The 15,424-nt window shown below is 50.7% G+C and overlaps 1 protein-coding gene across 8 annotated transcripts in view; it reads left to right on the top strand.

Annotated features, from left to right (window-relative positions):
• INPP5A (inositol polyphosphate-5-phosphatase A) overlaps positions 1-15,424 on the top strand; it is a 175,029-nt gene that overhangs the window by 31,071 nt on the left and 128,534 nt on the right. The window contains exon 2 of one of the 8 annotated variants that reach the window (XM_081266977.1): positions 3,393-3,430. The exons of the other annotated variants lie outside the window; for them this stretch is intronic. Coding sequence (XP_081123103.1) covers positions 3,393-3,430 — 38 coding nt within the window. The remainder of the gene's footprint in view (positions 1-3,392; positions 3,431-15,424) is intronic. 8 annotated transcript variants of the gene reach the window in all.

Below are 15,424 nucleotides of genomic sequence, written 5' to 3' on the forward strand. Positions count from 1 at the left end.
GACCCCGTGGAGGGGCACCCTCATCTGGCCTCCCGTCCTTTTTGCAGACAGGGCAGTTTAAATGGCTGGGTTGGAATGGGATTCCTGGATGTCTCTGCCCACTCTCTTTTCTAGGACCACCCACCCCTGGGCTGTTCTGATATTCAAACACATTGAAATGTTAGAACCCATTTAAAATATATTTCCTAAAAATTGATACTTCGTATTTTACTTTGGGATCTTTTGATAGATTCTAGACTTTTAAAAAACAAATCCTAACCTTGATCATAGCTTGCTGGAGGAGTCATGACAGTGGGGACCCTTTACAGGTGACCTGCGAAGGCCACACTATATTGTGGGAGAAGCCAGAGCCCTGCTGAGAGAGGCTGGTTGTCATCAGGTGGCTCTGGACAACATTAGGGATGGGGTATGGCCCAGGCCTCCAGAGGATTGATCTGGCCATAGCTTGAGTGAGTCGTTTAGTCTGAGTGGTTGTCTCAGCGTGAAAGGAAGGAGCTGGGCAAGAGGGGTCATTGCTCAGCTGGGGCTGGTGATGGAGCAGTGGATTCTGGGAGAGCTGGAGTGGGGGATGTATTAGCTCAGCTGTGGTGACAGGTCCCACAGTGGATGTTTCTTACATCTCTGGAGCCTGTAGGTCTGAGTCTCCCACTTGCCTTGTGGATGGCCAACTTCTCACTGTGTCCTCCTGTGGCCTCTTCAACATGTGCCTGTGGAGGGAGCGCTCTGCTGTCTTCTCCTTGGGAGGTCAGGCTCCCCAGGATCAGGGCTCAGTTCCCAGAGGGAGTTCTTGTCAAGTGGGTGTCAAGCCTTGGGCATGAGCAGCTGGAAGGAGGACGTTGCCTTGGGGACCTGGAATGGTGGGCGTTTATGGTGTGGGTGGGCTTGGTTTTCTAGGATTTCTAGGCATCCGGGGTGCCATTAGGGCAGAAGTTAGGGGTGTAGGCACATGTGCATGCACACATCAGAGGTCTACTGATGCAGCTTGCCTTGTGTGGGGACTCTTGAAGGAGAAGGGGTGTGTGTGACTCTAGGATGTCAAGGAGACCCATACTGAACAGAAGGTTGGAACAGAAGAAGTGAATTTGGGAACTTGATCTGGGAGGAAGTGAGGCCAGAAGTGAACAAAGGAAGGAAAAAGAGGGACCCGATGAAGAATACAGTGCTATCATGACAACCCAACTAAGGGGTCAGTCTCTGAGCTTCTGGGCAGGGGTGAGCTGTGGAACCTCCTGAGAGCTTCCCTCACCTCCATCAGCCCCACTCCTTGGGGCCAGCTGGGCAACCTTCTGAACTTGGAGAAGGACCAAGGAGAAATTCAGCAGAAGCTAGAGTTTGTGCTGAGACACAGTGGGGCTGAGCTATGTTTGCAGGGGCTGGCTGTCGGACAGTGCCTCTTCTGGGTTTGTGTGGCCTAAGCAGAGCCCCTGGCTGGGGTGGAGTGAGGTCCCTGGGTGCCTCTGCCCACTCTTCTTTCCAGGCCTACCCACCCCTAGGGTGTTCTGATATTATTCAAACACATAGAAATATCAGAACTCATTTAAAATATGTTTTCTAAAAATTGGAACTTTTATTTTATTTTTGGGTCATTTGCTAGATTCTAGACTTTTAAAAACAAATCAAAACCTGATCTCAACCTGACAATGGCACAGGTCTCTCTGGGCAAGGGCAGGCCTCCCACCCCACCTCTGCCCGGCACCTGCATCTGGGTCAATTAAGAGCCCTGCATGGGCACTCAACCCCTGAGCCATATCCCCAGCCCTATTTTGTATTTTATTTACAGGATCTTACTAAGTTGCTTAGTGCCTTGCTTTTGCTGAGTCTAGCTTTGAACTTGCAGTCCTCCTGCCTCAGACTCCTGAGCTGCTGGGATCACAAGTGCACATTACCACACTTGGCCTCATGTTAGTTCTTAAAGAGAAGGGTCACTCGCAGGTGTTGGTCCCAGAGGGCATGTGCCGGTGGTTGGGGGGGAAGGGTACCTGTGCTCTACTATGCCAGGCTGCAGCCCCAGCCTCTGGGCGCTGGCTATCTGGGAACGAGGGTCTTTGCATGTTCCTTAGGTTGGGGTAGGGGGTTGTTTGGTCTTTTACAAAGCAGGTATGTGCATGTATCACAGGTCTGATGGTAAAGGATGCCTGAAGCATCTCTGGGCTTTCAGGTAGATTGAACCTGGAGAAGGAATATCTTTTGAGTTCAAAGGGCTCCTGCTAGCCAGGTGACCCTGTAGCCACCACTGAAGGCCCTCCTGCACGAGGTGCTTTCTGGGTTGTATGCATGTCACCCGAAGGGTGTTTCCATGTGGGAGGTACTACATGTGGCTCTGTGTAGGTGGAATGCAGGCACATGTGCATGCACACGCACATGTGCACTCGCGTTTGCAGAGGCCAGAAAGGCAGGTTGGGTGGTGGGAATCTTGGGGCAGAGCCCTTGCTGGACCTGGCAGAGAAAGGTATGGGTTTCTCCACCCTGTTTGTGGTGGGGTGTTGCTATAGCTAGGGCTGGTCTTGCTCATGGTTTGGGGCTGTGCGGGCTTCAGTTGTGTCAGGTGTTCATGCTGCAGTCTGCACAGGGGCCCAGCATGTTGAGCAAGTCCATTCTGGGATGCTGAGTGGTGTTGCTGGCCACCTTCAGCAGGCTGGCTGCACCTGTTGGGCACTTGTGCTAAACAAGCCCTTTGCCAGGCTAGCTCTCCATGGAGGGTCGAACGTTGTTTTTTGGGTCTGTTAATCCAATTGGCACAGGTGCCTCACCCTCTGCAGTGGAGAAGCCTCTTGGCAGAGCCACATCTGGGCATCTCTCATATGGAGCTCCTCTGAAGGCCTTGCGAGGCATCCATGATACCGCCTCCTGAGTTGCTCCTGGGGCAGGCCTGGCTGGGTGGCCTGCACTCTGCAGGCGCCAGTGGGGGTGCCACACCTTCCCCATCCTGCCAGCTTTCCACCTTGGCTTCACCACTTTACTACCCTCCTCACTCCTCTACTCCCCATGTGAGTTAAGTGTCATTTTGTCTGTGACATGCTACCACATTCTAGATCCATTGGGAGCTTCGAGGGGAGATGGGAGAGGCTCAAGTCCTAATGGAATGTGTTGGACATTCCATTGGGTGCTGGCTTGGCAGGACAGCAGACTGACTTTCCTCTTGACATCAGCCTTAAAAATTGGATGCATACACACTTCCTTTTGTCAGGAAGCAGGTGGGGGAGCCAGGGACAGGGAGTCCAGGCCCCAGGTTTGAGTGCAGGTGCTAAGTGCCATGCTAGCTAGAGGCTTAGAACTAGTTTGCCTAAACCAGTCACAGGGCTCAGGGCAGACGGCCTTTCCTACCCAGGTGGGGAGAGGAAGGGAAGGTGGCAGTGGGAACTTTTGCCTCATGTGCCCTTCTCCTTTCTCAGGTTGCAGTTTGGGAACATCTCTGTGGGCCTGAAAAGAGGTGTGTTCTGTTTTGGGCCTGGATCTGCATCTTAGGTGCCTGTTTTTTGGGCCTGCTGTGTGCATGGCTTTGATGTGTTTCACAAGGCTGGGGGCTGTCATGGCGGAGGTCTGCTTGCATATAGCGCTTGGTCTTGCTTGTTCTACTCTGGTCCCTTGTGGCCAGCTGTCCAGGGTTTTTTCTGCTTTTGTACCCAATTTTGGTTGTCAGACTGTGGGCTTTTGAGCCTGGGTTCTGGTGTGGACCCAGAGTCCCAAGCCTTGTGCCCTGCACTCACTGGTTGTGTGATATGAGGTACTTTGGTGAGCTCTTCTGAGATGTGGGTAGTCACGCTTAGTTTTCCATTAGTAATACTGCACAGATCTGACAGTGTAACTGCGTGTGGAACAGCACTCAGAGTCTCGGTGTCCTTTTTGATCTGAGGGTGCAGTCACCTTATACATTTTCCTGCATGTATGTCATTGGCCACAAGAACAAGGTTTGGGAAGAGAAATAGTCCTGTGGGTATTTTGAGCTGAGCCAGGGCCAGGCCCCCTTGTCTTTAGAGCCTCCTGCAGAGTGCTCTGTCCCTATTCCTGTCACCTATGTTGGCTCTTCTCAACCTTGCAGGTAGGTATGCACAGTCAGTACACTAGCATGTCCACTGGGCTTTGCCCATGGCACTGGCCACTGGCTTCGGAAGCTGTTGGGCTAGGTGGGTGGATGCTAGAGGGCAGGGTCCTTGGGCAGCACTGGGTTTTGGGGAGGAAGAGCCTGGTTCCCTATGTGAAGAAGCAGCTCAGGGACAGGCGAGGAGAGGGGTGTGCAGGCTGCTGCGGGGCGGGAGTCGGGGGTGGGGTGGGAGTGGGAGGGGAAGGCCACGGTGTCCCTCTGTCCTAGAGAGGGTGCACTGGGAAGATCTGTACTTCTGGACAGTGCTGCCATGCAGAAAAGGGGCTCTGGGGGTCCCGACCTGCAGCAGTGAGAAGCAAGGTGTGGGGACGAGGGACAGGCTCTGTTCCCCAGAGTGTGCTGCCTGTGTGTGGCAGTGCTGGCTTGACCTTTCCCTGCAGCTGTGCCCGAGTCCCCAGCCTGCCTGCTCCATCCCTCCTCCGCCAGGTGGGTTTCAGGGCTTGGGGATGGTGTCCCACACTCCCTTAGTGATTAACTGTATGAAGGAGAAAAGCAGGAAGTTTTAGCAAGTGTTTATTTTACAGGGGCCCTATTTTTAGACTTGTGTTATTTTGAACTTGGATTTTAAGATTTTAAAAGTCCTTTGAGGCTGGCGCATGCAGTCGAATGCATGTCTAATTGCTAGAGAATGGGTGTTTTCCTTCCTTCCTTCCATCTTTCTTTCTTTCTTTTTTTTTGTTTTTTTGCCTCCGGGTCCTGGTTTTCCTGCTGCTGTGGGCGGCAACCTGAGCTGCCCTGCCCTGCCCTGCCCAGGGAACCCTCAGGCTGCTCACCCCCCCCCCCCCCCAAAGAGGCTATAAAAGAGGCTGTAGGTGGTGTCTGGGCTGTCCCCACACAGGGTGCCACCCTCCTGCTCCTGGGGCTTTCCTTGCAGCTCCCAGGGGGAATTTTCATGGAATAATCTTCCCAGAAGATTCCAAGGGCTATGTCTGGCTGTGTGACAGTGGCCTCTGTAGTCACCAGCAGTGGATTCTATTTGAGAAGAAAAACACATCATATTGTCTTTGAGAACAGTTTCTGCTTAGCTGGGGCTTAGAAGTCTGGGAAAGGGCCTTAGAGATGTTAGAAGTACTGGGGTGCCACAGGAATGGAGCCCGTGCTGGGAAGCAGCCAGCAAGGCAAACTTCACTTCTGCAGAAGGGTGTGCTGTGGAGGAGCTCAGCAAGTGCGATTGGGCGGGCAGTCTGCCTGTCTTTATCCCTGCCGCAGCACTGCCCCTTGCTCTGATAGGAGGAGCTCGGGGTTACCATCTATGTGGCTGGCTAATTTTAAAATTGGGGCTGGAAAAGGGATGGGCTTTAGTTAAAACAGCTGCGATTGAATCTTACATCCCAATTAAGTCTAAATACTATATTCTGAAAATGGACACCACTGGTCTTTCTTTTTGTCACGAGACCATTGACTTCAGCCCTTTAATTTTCTTTTTAAGAGAAAGAGAGGAGAGAGAGAGAGAGAGAGAGAGAGAGAAAGAGAGAGAGAAAGAGAGAGAGAATTTCTTAATATTTATTTTTTAGTTCTCGGTGGACACAACACCTTTGTTGGTATGTGGTGCTGAGGATCGAACCTGGGCTGCACGCATGCCAGGCGAGCGCGCTACCGCTTGAGCCACATCCCCAGCCCCTTTAATTTTCTATTCTTAAAGTCTTCTCCAGAATTTATATGACAATCTCAACATCTACTGAGGTTGAGAGAACTTAACAGTTGATACTTTTCTGTCTGTGCCTAGATTTGATCATTGGCACCTTGCTACACATTTACACATCTATTTGTCCAATGGTCCTTCTTGTTTTTGATGGATTTAAAAATAAATTGTAGCTGTGGGTACAGTCCCCTGAAATGCTTCACTGTGAATGGCATTAAATGGATCTGGCTTGGTGTGTTCAGTTTTTCCACCTGACAAATTTACATGCAGTGAAACACACAGGTCTCCAGTGCATGCTTACTGAGCTCTGGCATGTACAGGTAGGTTCCTGCTCACCCGACCTTTAGCATGTCATCCCTAAAGGCCCCCACCTTTCCCTGCAGCCTGGGGTATTTGCGAGCCTCCCTACCTGTTGGGCCTATGCTGCCTATGGCTCGGGGGCATGCATTCTCTGTGAGGCTTCCAGCTCTCACCTGATGCCTTCGGGTTGGTGCCTGTTTTCCCAGCAGGAGTGGCATGGTCCCTTGTAAGAGGGGGCACACCTGGGCTGTTTGTTCTGGCTTTTCTGAGCAAGAAAGACTGGCATCCCTGTACTGTGCACGTCACCCTGCACTGTGACCCCACCTCTACGTGGAGTTGCTGTGTCCTGGGGGAGATGCGTAGCCTTATCAGAAGCTGCTAGAACTCTCCCAGTGTGATTATACCTCTTCTGTTTCACAGCATGGAGGGTTTGGCCGCTCCTCATCCTACTGATATTCAACCTTGGTTTTCAGTGCCAGCGATCTAGAGGGTGTATGGTGGCATCTCCTTGGGATTTTGCTGGCCTTCGGTGACCATTGATGTCAGTGAACATCTTTTCAGTGCTTACTGGCCACTCCTGTGGCCTTCTGTTCTAGCAGAGTGTCTGCGTGCATCTCCGGTCTATATGTTCTCATCTGTGGCATTGGCCTTACTGTGGAATGGCCGGAGTTCCTCCTGTCACCAGCACACGAGTGACTCACGCGCCTCTCCCATGCTGGCCTTGTCATCTGGCACTGGTGTCTTGGTGCTCAGCACTCTTCAGGTGAGACTCGCCTCTGTGACCTGAGACTCTGCTTCCCCCAGGCATGGGGGCTGCTTCCCCGTGGAAACTCTGTGGTTTCGCCTTCTGCGCTTTGCTTTCCACACGGGACCTGAGGTTGTGGTTGAGGCTTATTTTTTCACATGGGCATCCAGCTATCTTGTCAACAATTGTTGATAAGGTGTTTGCTCCTAATCAGTTTGTAGGCTCCTTTGTGGAAGTCAAGGGGTACAAGCATCTCTTCTGGACTCTGCCTTGCCCCTCTGCTCTGCGGGTCGAGTCTGGATGACCGTGGTTTCACATAAGGCTGCAGGTCAGTGAAGTGCTGAGTGGTCTCGAAGACTGCTCTGGACAACCTAGTATCCAGCATCTGTAGGAGCCTGCTGAGGTTAGGACCTGTGTTGCCTGAGTCTGGACATGAGTATGGGAGAGTCGGCAGCTGCCCAGTGCTGTCTTCTGATTCATGGTCAGGATTGATGATCACTTCACTTATTGAGGCTGTCTTTAACTTTGCCCATGAATATTTTATGGCTTTCAGTATGGCGGTTGTATAAGTCTTCTGTCTCGTGTCATGTGTGAGGGGCCTCTCTGTGCCCTGTCCTCTGCTAGACGCCTGTGTCTCCATGGCACTGCCAGGCCTTTGCTGTAACTGAGTGGAGAGCGGTCTTTACCAACAGTGAGTTCTCTGTGGGTCATGCAGGTGGAGCAGCCTTCTGGTGTTGCCCAGGTTGCTGACAGGTTTTCCGGGGGAGTGCCCGGTGCCCTGCTGTGCTCGTTGAGAAGAGCCAGTGCCTGTTGCTTTGTGCTGACAAATTAGAGGGTTACCCTGACTACTGAGGCCAGCTGAGCCAGCCTTCCTGGATCAGGGTCTCCTCTAGCCCGGGCTATCTGGCCTAGCCAGGGTCTCTGGTTGGCGGCTCTGAGGCTTGCCGCAGGACAGCCGCAGGGGCTCCCTCCATGGCTCCCTGTCAACAGGCTGTTGGTGGGGACATGGCTGGCACATGTTCTGTGGGCTATTTTTACCTTCAGTGTATTCGTGACTGCACAGACATAACCGTCTTCTTTGTGAAAGGAAGCGGTTGTCCATGGGGACAAGTGTGTCCCGGGCAGGATTTCCTGAGGAATCCACAGCACCGCCCTGGTCACTGCACGAGGCTGGAGGCCTGGGCCACTTTGGTGTTGGGATCCTGGGCATTTGTTCACTTTGAATGACTCGTGCTTAAAGTTTTAGGGAAGAGTGAGTGTAGAGAGCCTGCTGCAGTCTGCTGTGCCCTGGGTCCCGCCCCCAGCATTGAGGATGTGGTCTCCCGCAGCTGGGGCTTGTGGTTTGGCCCAGGTCTGCCCTGAGCCAGGGCTCCTGCCCGGCCTTGACCTGTTCCTTGACCTCTTCCTGTTAGGAGCTAGTGCTGACCTGCTGAGGGAGAGCTGCTGGACACGCCCAGCTGTGTATGCCCAGTGGGCCCGCAGGCTGCTTGGGTGGCTCCTGGTACCTTCCCTCTGTGAGGGTGCATCAGTCCTTTAGGTGGCAGGGATGGTGGGGCTGCAGAAGGCACTGGAAGGCAGGGGCCAGAACATGGGGCTTCTGGGCCCCACCTAAGAGTCCCGGTGGCCAGCAAGGAGGGTGTAGTGCCTGGGGCATGGTGTCATCAGGGGCTGTTGGTCCTGCTGGGTGGGTAGTACAGCAATTACCCTTCTTGCCTGACTAGGTATTAGGCTCTTGTCAGCTAGACCCACATGCTCACCTGCCATCCTGGGCTCTGCCAGCCCAACCTCGTGCCAGGGGCTACAGAGGGCCAGTCTGGGGTCAAAGTACCTTCCCCCTCCTCCTGGGGGCTTCCCTCAGGTGGGATGGAATTGCACAGTCCTGACTGTTGGCTTCCGCGGGAGGCGCCTGCTGCTAGCAGGATTGGTGGAACTGTACACTTCTAGTTACTGTGTGTCCTAAGGTCATCTGCACTTCCTGCCTCCAGGCCCTGGAGGCAAGGGTGAGTGTGGGAGAGATGGTCTTTCTGTGCCTCCTTCATGGACCCTGTTGGCTTCCAGTCTTGGGGAGCAGGCAGAGGTGGCCTGGACTCCAGAGGAGGCTCTCTGCCCTCCAGGTGCAGGGCAAAGAATGGGTGGGGGTTGGGGGGGTGTGAGGCCTTGGCAGTGACATGCTCATCTCCATCTGGGGCAGATCTGGATCGATCTCGATGGGGAATCACAGAGCAGGATGCAACAGAGTGCATTGTTCACATCTCCAAGAAAGGAAAGGATCTCAGAAATTCCAAGTTTGCAGTGTGGCTGCCAGAAATGCAGTGGTTGTGACTGCTGCCCTGTGCTGCAGTGAGGGCTCTGGTGCTGGTCCAGTGCTCTAGGGGATAGTGCCACCTTAGAGGGAGAGTGCACTGCCACCTGCCACCAAGGGGCCAGAGCCTTTCCAGAGCCCCACCTGAGAATCACAATTTGAATCTGGGCTTCCCCTCTGTCCTATTCTCATGGTTCCTTCTTTGTTCTCTGGCCTTAGTCTTTTTTTTTTAATATATTTTTTAAGTTATACATGGGCACAATATCTTTATTTTGTTTATTTATTTTTATGTGGTGCTGAGGATCGAACCCAGGGTCTCACTCGTTCGAGGCGAGCGCTCTACCACTGAGCCACAAGCCCAGCCCCATGGCCTTAGTCTTTATCTAAAGCACAGGCCCCACTCCGTGGCTTCTGGGTGACAAGTGTGTCTGCATGAGCGGTGGTGTGTGGCACAGGTGGGCGTGGAGTATGGGGAGGTGGGTGCTGCCTGGCCATGCAGTCCTTTGTGAGATGGATCTTTGCCCAGACTCTATATTTGTTTTTTCTTTTTTGATTTTTGAGTGTTCTTCAAATATTTCCAACCATTTTGGAACTTGCTTTTTGGTTTTGCCATGCAAAAATTCTTATGGCAGTGAAACTTAGTCTTCCTAGAAGTTGTGTTTGGACTTTGAGGTGCAGACCATCCACCTGAACCTCAGCCTCAGCTGCCTGGTCACGGGCTGCCTTTGCCTCTCAGGACAGCAGGGTTTCCCCGCTAGACTCAGTCTCTTCGCCTCTTTCAGGAGTGCTCCAAGTTTTCCTCTTAGAGAATTTCACATGAGAAGAACTTCATTCCTCTCTCTGTGCTGCCACTGCAAGTAGGGCTTTCTTTTCCAGCATGTCTCTGGCTGCTGCTGTTGGTTCATTGGTGGCTGTTGATTTTCTAACTGCTTTTCCCTCTGAGTTCTTCACTATTGGCTTTGGTTTCATTACCTGCTCTGTGGGGTTCAGATGTGCTGTCCTGCCACCTGTGTTCAGGTAGGTTAGTTCTGCCCCCCCCCCCAGTTCTTTTTAGTCATACATGACAGGGTGTATTTTGACATATTATACATACATGGAATATAACTTCCCATGCTTGTGGTTGTGCCTGATGTGGAGTTAACTGGTTGTGAATTCACCTATGAACATAGGAAAGTTGTGCCCAGTTCATTCTGTCGTCTTTCGTATTCCCATTCCCCTCCCTTCCCGTCATTCTCTTTTGTCTAGTCCTTGAACTTCTCTTTTCCCCACTCCTTATTGTGTTAGCATCTGCGTATCAGAGAGACTATTTGACCCTTGTTTTTTTTTTTTTTTTTTTTTTTTTTTTGGGGAATTGGCTTATTTCACTTAGCGTGATAGTCTCTAATTCTATCCATTTACTGGCAAATGCCATAAAATCATTCTTCTTTATTTTTTTGTATATATGCACCACATTTTCTTTATCCATTCATCTGTTGAAGGACACCTAGGTTGGATCCATAGTTTGGCTATTGTGAATTTAGCTGCTGAGGTAGCTGTGGTACTGTAGTATATACTGATTTTAAGTCCTTTGGGTATAAACTGAGGAGTGGGATAACTGGGTCAAATGGTGGTTCCATTCCAAGTTTTCTGAGGAATCTCCATACTCTTTTCCAGAGTGGTTGCACCAATTTGCAGTCCCAACAGCCATGTGTGAGTGAACCTTTTCCCCCACATCCTTGCCAACATTATTGTTACTTCTCTTTTTAATGATTGCCATTGACTGGAGTGAGATGGAATCTCAGTGTAGTTTTAATTTGCATTTCTCTAACTCTTAGAGATGTTGAATATTTTTTCATGTATTTGTTGTCCAATTGTATTTCTTCTTCTGTGAAGTGCCTGTTCAGTTTTTTTGTCCATTTATTAACTGGTATTTTTTTTGTGTGGGTGTGTGTTTTTGTGTGTGTGTGAAGTTTTTTGAGTTCTTTATATACCCTGGAGATTAATGTCTACCTGAGGTGCAGGTGGCTAAGATCTTCTCCTTTTCCATAGGCTCTCTTGACATTCTTGATTGCTTCCTTTGCTGTGAAGAAGATTTTTATTTTGAAACCACTCCATTTATTGATTCTTGATCTCACTTCTTACGCTTCAGGAGTCTTGTTGAGGAATTTGGTTCCTAAAGTGGCATGATGGAGATCTGAGCTTCCTTTTTCTTCTAGTAGACACAAGGTCTCTGGTCTAATGCTTAGGTCCTTGATCCACTTTGAGCTGGGTTTTGTGCAGGGTGAGAGATATGGGTTTAATTTCATTTTGCTACATATAGATGTTCAGTTTTCTCAGCACCATTTGTTTAAAGAGGCTATCTTTTCTCAATGTGTGTTTATGGTGCCTTTGTGTAGTATGAAATAACTATATTTATGTGGGTTTGTCTTTGTGTCCTCTATTCTGTACCATTGGTCTTCATGTCTATTTTGGGGCCAGTCCACTGCTGTTTTTGTTACTATAGCTCTGTAGTATAATTTAAGGTCATATATTGTAATGCCTGCTGCTTTGCTTTTTCTCACTAAGGATTGCTTTGGGTATTCTGGGCCTTTTATTTTTCCAAATGAATTTCATGACTGCCTTTTCTATTTCAATGAAGAACGTCATTGGAGATTTAGTAGGAATTGCATTAAATCTGTATAGCTCTTTTGGTAATATGGGCGTTTTGATTTTCTTCTGTTCTCATTCCTGCTCCTGTGGGTGCAAGGTTAAGTAGTTCTGCAAAAGAATAGGCATCTGGGTCTTCTTGCGACTTAAGTGTGGTGGCTTTAGGACAAGGGTCCATACTTGTGGTTTGTAATAGTTCTAACACATGTGCTATATACCAGAGTTGTTGGCTATGAAACACGAAGTGTAAAAGTAAATGAACCCCAAATGCTGAAACATATGGCTCTGCCATACTGTAGGAATGTAGGAAGGATAGATATGAATCCAAGTATTAATGAATGAAAAATAAGAGAGAGAGGGGAAAAAAAAAAGAACAACAGTAGGTTCAGGAATTGCCAAAGTTGTTTGTTTGAAAACATGAATGGCAAATATTGGACAAGGCTAACTGAGAGAACAAGGGGAACAGACTGCCTAGGAGCAGTGTTGGGACACCGTGGGGAGATTGTGGGCTAATATTGTGGTAAAGTTTTAAATCAGATCTTTGCCATGATAGTTACCCCAAAACAAAATTCAGCAGGGGTGAGCACGTTCAGAACGTCTACCCTGATTATCACATGTACTCGGGTGCTGATGCTGTCAGCATGCTTCCCAGTTTGTCATGGACCATGTATATTTAAGCTGTGCTATGTAACTAGCAAGTTTCTGAGCTCCTTTTTCTGTGGGGGGCTTTGTCTCTTCCCAGCTGGTCCCTGTGGGGTGCCTGGGGCTACAGTAACTAGTGGTGGGTGGGCTGTGATCTTCCTGGAGCCCACGGGAGGCAGGATCTGTCTTGGGCTGCCTACGTCCAGCCTATGATCTTCATCTCCAAAAGGGTCATCTGGTAGGGTCAGGCCTGCCCAGGACATCTGTGTTTCTAAGGCCTGCTGAGGATGGTGTTGGTCAGATGTGCGGTATCCTGTTGGAGTACAGGAGTTCGCTTTGCCCTGACAGGAGCCCAGCACTCGTGGGGAGGGCTGTGCTGTGTGTACGAGTGTACCCAGTTGGACCTGGCCTGTTGCCTCGGCCTGCACACCGACCTGGAACCCTGTCTATCATGGAAGAGCTTGTCACCACTTCTATATATTGGGCTCCAGCCCTCCTCCTTTCTTATGTGCATTTTGACTTGTTGATTTTTCTTCTCCCTGAAAAAGTTCTAAACCTTGCTTGCAGTGTGCGGATCTGTTATTTGTCTGAGAAGCGTTCCTTTCTGGTTTACTTCGGAAGGGCACTTTCCCTGTGTGTGTAATTCTGGTTTGGTGCTTTATTTTTTAATTTGCCACTTGAAATGCTTCATTGCCTTCTTGCTTGCATGTTTAGAAGCTGACTATAGTTCTTGTCATTTTCCTCCACAGCTAAGGAATGTTCTTTTCTGGCTTCTCTCTGGACTTTTCTGTCAGTGGCCCTCTGCAGGTGAACATGCTGGGCTAGGTGTGGACTTGCTCCTGTTTATCCTGCACAGTGCTCTCTGAGCTTCCTGGATCTGTGGTTTGGTGGCTCATTAATTTTAGAAAATCCCAGCCATTGCTGCGTGAAATACTTCTGCTGTGCTTTCTGTCTGGTTCTTCAGTTGTGCTGTTTGTCCTTTGGGAGTCTCCCCCACAGTGGTGGGTGTTCAGCTGCTCCTGAAGGGTGCCTGGGGGCAGAGACTGTCATGAAAGCACTGGCACGGGCACTTTTCCTTTGGTCTTGGCAGAAGTGCCTCCCCAGCCTGTGCAAAGTGTGTGTGTGTATGTGTGCACGCACTGGTACATGGTTCCGCTTGCTGCTGTGCATCCCGGGTGCAGGTGATGGCTGCTGTGCTTGCCTTGCTGCCCCTGAGCTTCTCATCCCCTCTCCCTGCAGGTCTTGGAGATGACCTAAGCGTGCCTGGGTGGCATGGCTCGGGCCGGCAGCCTGCGGCTCGTGCCACTCCACAGGTGCCGGGAGCGAATGTGCCCATGCTGCCTCAGTGGGACATTGTGGTCACTATTCAGATCCTCACATTTTGGTCTAGGGTGTGAAGCAAATGCAGGATGGTGTAACTTCAGTTGTGGATTTCAAGAAATCGCACATTTCCTCCTCACATGTAGGGGTGGATGGGGGGCATGACGGGAGGGCTGTGGGGCACCATCTTGACACAGTTTTGAAGAACAGTGTCCTCCTCTGTGTGCTGGGGCAAGGTGGGTCTCCTTGCTCCTGTTCATTCCCAGCGTGCTGTCCTTTGGGCGAGTGTTGCAAGGTTTCATGGTGTGTGTGGTTTTGGCTGGGCCCCAGGTGTCTTTTGCCTCAGTTGGTTGGGCTTATAGGACCTCCCCTTCTTATTGGTGGGCTGGCACACTCCCTTTATACAACAAGAATCACACGCAGTGGTGCCTGTGAAACAGCTCCACAGGCGTGGAGTTGGACCAGTAGCCTGGCTGGTGAGGACCCCAGCGACTGCCTTTCCCTCCTTCTTCCGTCTTAACATCTGCGCTTGAAGGTCAGGACTGCTGGTCCTGGGGAGCGGTGCAGTGTTCGCTGGTCTGTGTGTTCATGGTCAGGGTGTGTGACCTGTGAGCTAAAGACACCAGTCTCACCTCTTAGAGGTTTCCTACTGAAGTAGAATTATTTTTTGAAGATCTTTTTTTTTCTTTCCCTTAAAGAATAGCATGATAGAAAAATTCACCCCTCTCCCCAAATCTCACCACCCAGAAAGCATTACCATCTGTGTGTGATAGCGGTCAGTGCAGAGGGCGGGTTGCCGGATTTCCTGATGGCCTTGAAGGTTGGAGACAGTCCTGTTGGAAGAGGTGCTCAGTTGGAACTGAAGGCACTTCTGAATCTGAGAAAATTGTTCATAGGAGCAAGAGATGTGATATCCTTGCAGGTTTTCTAAGGATGAGAACACATCTAGAGCTGTGAACTAGTTTAGACCACGAGCATGAACACCCTGCCTGTTTTGAAAGACAGCTGCTGTCAGGCAGCCTCCCCTTCCTGATGTGATGGCTGTTACTTGCCTCGGTCAGGCTGTGGCAGCTGGCTCTGCGGGCTCCTCACCCGCCCTGCGGCTGGCCTCAGCTGTGTCTGTGGCACAGTGCTGGAGGCACGGCTGCTGAGTTCTACAGCACTTGGCCCATCCTCTGCCTGGGTTGCTTTGCCGCCTGTCTTTTCGTTGGTTCTTTTGGATGCCCCTTCTCTGCAGGCCTGTGGGTTCCTTTCCTTCTAGGGAATGTGTGTGCTCTGTCTTGACTTTGTCTCCCATGGTTTGTGCTGCCCTGCATCCTGAGTATCATCATGGGCCCTTCTCTGCAGACTCCCTGCCCACTTGGCTGCCCTTCCTGGCAAGGTATGAGGCTGTACCAGTCTTGCTTGTGCAGTTACTAGGCTTGCCCATGCAGGCCCTCACCATCTTTGCCCCAGCCCCAGAACTGGGTGGTGGTTGAAGAAGTTGTTATTGTTTTATTGACTCTTAGAATTATCCCTACTGTGTACTGTGGGGTATGAGGCTGGGAGGGAAATGTCCAGTTACTTTTGCCAGTTCCTGAGCCCCTGACCCCCCTAGCAAAGGCAGGGGAGGAATAGGAGGTGGCTTATCCACGCCTGCTGGACGGGTGTTTAGGATTGGCTGGATGGAAGTCTTGGTGACTGGTGGAGGAGATGGCCTCTGCTGGACCCAAGAGCAGCACAGGCCCCCTATGACTCTGAGGAGAG

This window comes from Spermophilus citellus (genome assembly GCF_964194105.1).
Source record: "Spermophilus citellus genome assembly, chromosome: 15".
NCBI classification, from domain to species: domain Eukaryota; kingdom Metazoa; phylum Chordata; class Mammalia; order Rodentia; family Sciuridae; genus Spermophilus; species Spermophilus citellus.